The sequence below is a fragment of the Aedes albopictus genome, chromosome 2 (assembly GCF_035046485.1).
Source record: "Aedes albopictus strain Foshan chromosome 2, AalbF5, whole genome shotgun sequence".
NCBI lineage: Eukaryota > Metazoa > Arthropoda > Insecta > Diptera > Culicidae > Aedes > Aedes albopictus.
This window is the reverse complement of record NC_085137.1, coordinates 410459365-410462965: the sequence shown is the minus strand read 5'-3', so window position 1 is coordinate 410462965 and position 3601 is coordinate 410459365. Positions and strand designations below refer to the sequence as shown.

Sequence of the window (3601 nt, the reverse complement as noted above, 5' to 3'; positions counted from 1 at the left end):
TAATAATTAGTCCATTGAGTCATTAGTATTATTCGTCCAATCACTAATTTGAAAGTCCACACGAACAAGTTGCTGAGGGAAGTTGGTAGTGCTCATCAAAAGAGCTATCCGTGTGTAGAATCTTAGATCAATGAACGACGGTTCAGCTCAAATTCAGTCTCGGTGCAGTTCATATTCGAAAGTTTACTTCTATATCCTTAAAGCTACAGGGGCGATTTGCGTGTGTCGTTTTAAAATAAGCAACGCTGTACTGCACTGGAGTAAGAAGGTCAGCAAAAATTTGCCGGAAGAACACTGCCACTGCATTTGCAGTGGTATCCGATACAGCGTATGATGCTGCTTAAAAGTAGGCACATTTGGGATGAAAGAAAATGGAGCTGGCTTGTAGTGCTCCTGGTCTCTAGGGAAGTACAGAAACGTATTGCCACTAAACCAGCTGAATCGGTTACGTTGGCTGACTTGGTCTTACGGAGGTCATAGCGCCGGGTGCATTGGCAGATTATTTACTAAATCAAAGTGATTTTTTTCAAAAGTGACGATTGATAATGAAACCGCTAAATGTGAAAACGTAAACAATATTCGATCTTGTGTGTCTGTTGCTTTAGTTGTGTTGCATAATTGTTTAAACAACATATTCCATACGTTTATGAAGCCCATGAGCAAGACTGCTGTTAGGTTTTGTGTTTGTTATTGAACAACACAATTAGAGCTCGTCTAAGACACTGATAGTTTGAGAATTCACTTATAGTACATATATAATACATCTTTGAGAATTTCAATTTCCAAAGATGTTTTCTGTGTTACTTGGGATACAGACAGACACTATTGATGCGATTGAGATCGATTTATACGTCACAACCAAAAGAAGCTTTAATCACAATTTCGACTGTTTCAAACTTTCTATAGCCAAAGACCGTTCGCAATGCTGTTTTATTTTGTATGGCGAGTTTTAAAATTTTTAAAACTCGCCATACAAAATAAAACAGCATTGCGAACGGCCTAATAGCGGATAAATAAAACAATAGTCCGACAATGCACGGAAGGTAAACTGGTCCATTTGGAAAAAATGCTGTTAGGTTTTTAGACTGGCCTACTAACCCTTTCATTTCCACAAGTAAGTGCCAAACTGGTTTTGCTTAACGTTTATTATTTTTGTAACAAAAGCTTTCAAATAGTTTCGATTTTGCACTATATGATTCTGGTCACAATAGTTAACCCTTTGAAGTCGGAATTTTTCCAAGCGTTATTCTGGAGTTTTTTCTACGTTTTTCTGTAGTTTTGGTGGTCAATAGTATAAAAACGATAGAATATTATGCGGAATATTTTTTCTAGATATCCTAGGTCATCCAAACTATTCTTGAGTTTAGATCCTTAAGTACATGAATGTGACGGTTACTTCTTTCATTATATAAAGCTACGTTTTATAATCTATCATGTCCAATAAGTCTTCTAAAAGTTCAATAGACAGTATCAGATCAGTCGGGACATCCTAGGACATCCAAACTGTTTTTGAGTTTAGATTCTAAACTCTTCGGGTGTAACGGTAACTTCTTTCATTACACAAAGCTGCGTTTTGTAATCTATCATGTCCAGTAAGTCTTCTGAAAGTTCAATAGACAGTATCAGATCAGTCGGGATATCCTAGGTCATCCAAACTGTTCTTGAGTTTAGATCCTAAAGTCTACGTGGTCTCCAGAGTAGTGTTGTTGATCAGGAATATCTGAAAACTAAAACTATGAAATGACTCATGATATGCCAGGGGGATTACAGATTATAGTTCATTGTGAGACTAATTACTGTCACTACCAAGAGTTAAACTTCTGGACGGTTTGGACGACCTCAATGTTCCAAAAGTTTATAATAATATATGATCTAACCATGACTCGGACAAAATTGAAAAACTACTTTTATGATACTCAAAACCAAGGAACTTAATAAATATTGTTAAGTGGAATAGTGCAATATAAAATGTACAACTAAGCATATTTATGTAACTAACGGTGTACGAATGATTGATGTCAAAAAAATAATTATATAGTAGACTTCAGGTTGGTACAGTCACCGCGATTGATTATGAAACGTTACTCAGTCAGTATGTCAGATATAGCTGATGTTACGAGTGTAGACCTGAAGTTTTGAATTCATACATAGTTTGGCTGACCTGGAACATTTCCATAGTGTCTCTAAATGACATTTGAGATTTCAAGAGCTTTACGGATCTCAACAGATTATGCTGTGCTATTATATATGGTGAAAACACATAAAGCTTTTCATTATAGAACAGTTTTGATAAACTTGAATGTCCCAAAGTTTTAAAATAAAAAAGAAGACTTCAAATTGATCCAGTAACCACGGATACATATGCAACGTTACTCAGTATAGCAGGTATGGCTGTTGTTACGAGTGTAGTTCTGAAGTCCTGAACTCCAATGGAGTTTGGCTGACCTGGAATATCCCTGTAGTGTCTCTAAATGACATTTGAGAATTCAAGAGCTTCGCGGATCCCAGCAGATTATGCAATACTATTATTTATGGTGAAAACACATAAAGTTATTCTTGTAGATTTGAAGGACTTCATCATAGAACAGTTTGAATGACCCTGAATGTCCCAAAGGTTTATGATAAAAAAGTAGACTTTAGATTGCTCCAGGAACTGTGGTTGATTATGCAGCGTTACACAGTATAACAGATATGGATACTGTTACGAGTGTAGACCTGAAGTCCTGAACTCCAACGTAATTTGGCTGACCTGGAATATCCCTGTAGTGTCTCTAAATGACATTTCAGATTTCAAGAGCTTCGCGGGCCCTAGAAGTTTATGCAATACTATTATTTATGGAGTAAACACATGAAGTTATTCTTGTAGATTTGAAGGACTTCATTACACAGCGCAACACTTTTTTGTCTCAAGAGCAAACTTATGTGTCTCTGACAGATTTTGGGCCGCTGAATCCGAATCCGGGCTCAGATTTGCTCCAGCACGTCAGAATTTTGAGCTATACCTCAATTTATTGGGCAAAATATGCGATTTTGGGCTTTTTTGACTGCCAGCCATTAAGCATGGAAATATTTTTTTCAAACAACCAAAAGGTAAACTGGTCAATTAATATCTAAATTAACGGCTCATGCAAAATATTTCGTTTTACCAGATCAAATTTGATAGTTTTAAGCGATTAATGTAAGGCACGATATTCCCCATACAAGTCACCCTCCAAAAGTTGCATGCAAGTTTACTTACTAATATAAAATGCTTAAATCTATCAAATTTGATTTGATAAAACAAAATACTTTGCATGAGTCGTTAATTTAGAAGTTAATTGATCAATTTACCTTTTGAATGTTAAAAAAAAATATTTCCATGCTTAATGGCTGGCAGTCAAAAAAGCCCAAAATCGCATATTTTGCCCTATAAATTGAGGTATAGCTCAAAATTCTGGAGCAAATCTGAGCCCGGATTCGGATTCAGCGGCCCAAAATCTGTCAGAGACATATAAGTTTGCTCTTGAGACAGACAACAAGTTAATTTTTGTTACGCTGTGTTATAGAACTGTTTGGACGAACCTAAATGCCCCGAAGGTTTAAAATAAAAAAGTAGACTTCA

At 36.1% G+C, this 3601-nt stretch overlaps 1 protein-coding gene across 1 annotated transcript in view; it reads left to right on the top strand.

Moving 5' to 3' along the window:
- Nucleotides 1-371: 371 nt before the first annotated feature.
- Nucleotides 372-3601, top strand: part of LOC115269400 (uncharacterized) — an 8181-nt gene continuing 4951 nt past the window's right edge. Inside the window, exon 1 of the mRNA XM_062848545.1 lies at nucleotides 372-384. Coding sequence (XP_062704529.1) covers nucleotides 372-384 — 13 coding nt within the window. The remainder of the gene's footprint in view (nucleotides 385-3601) is intronic.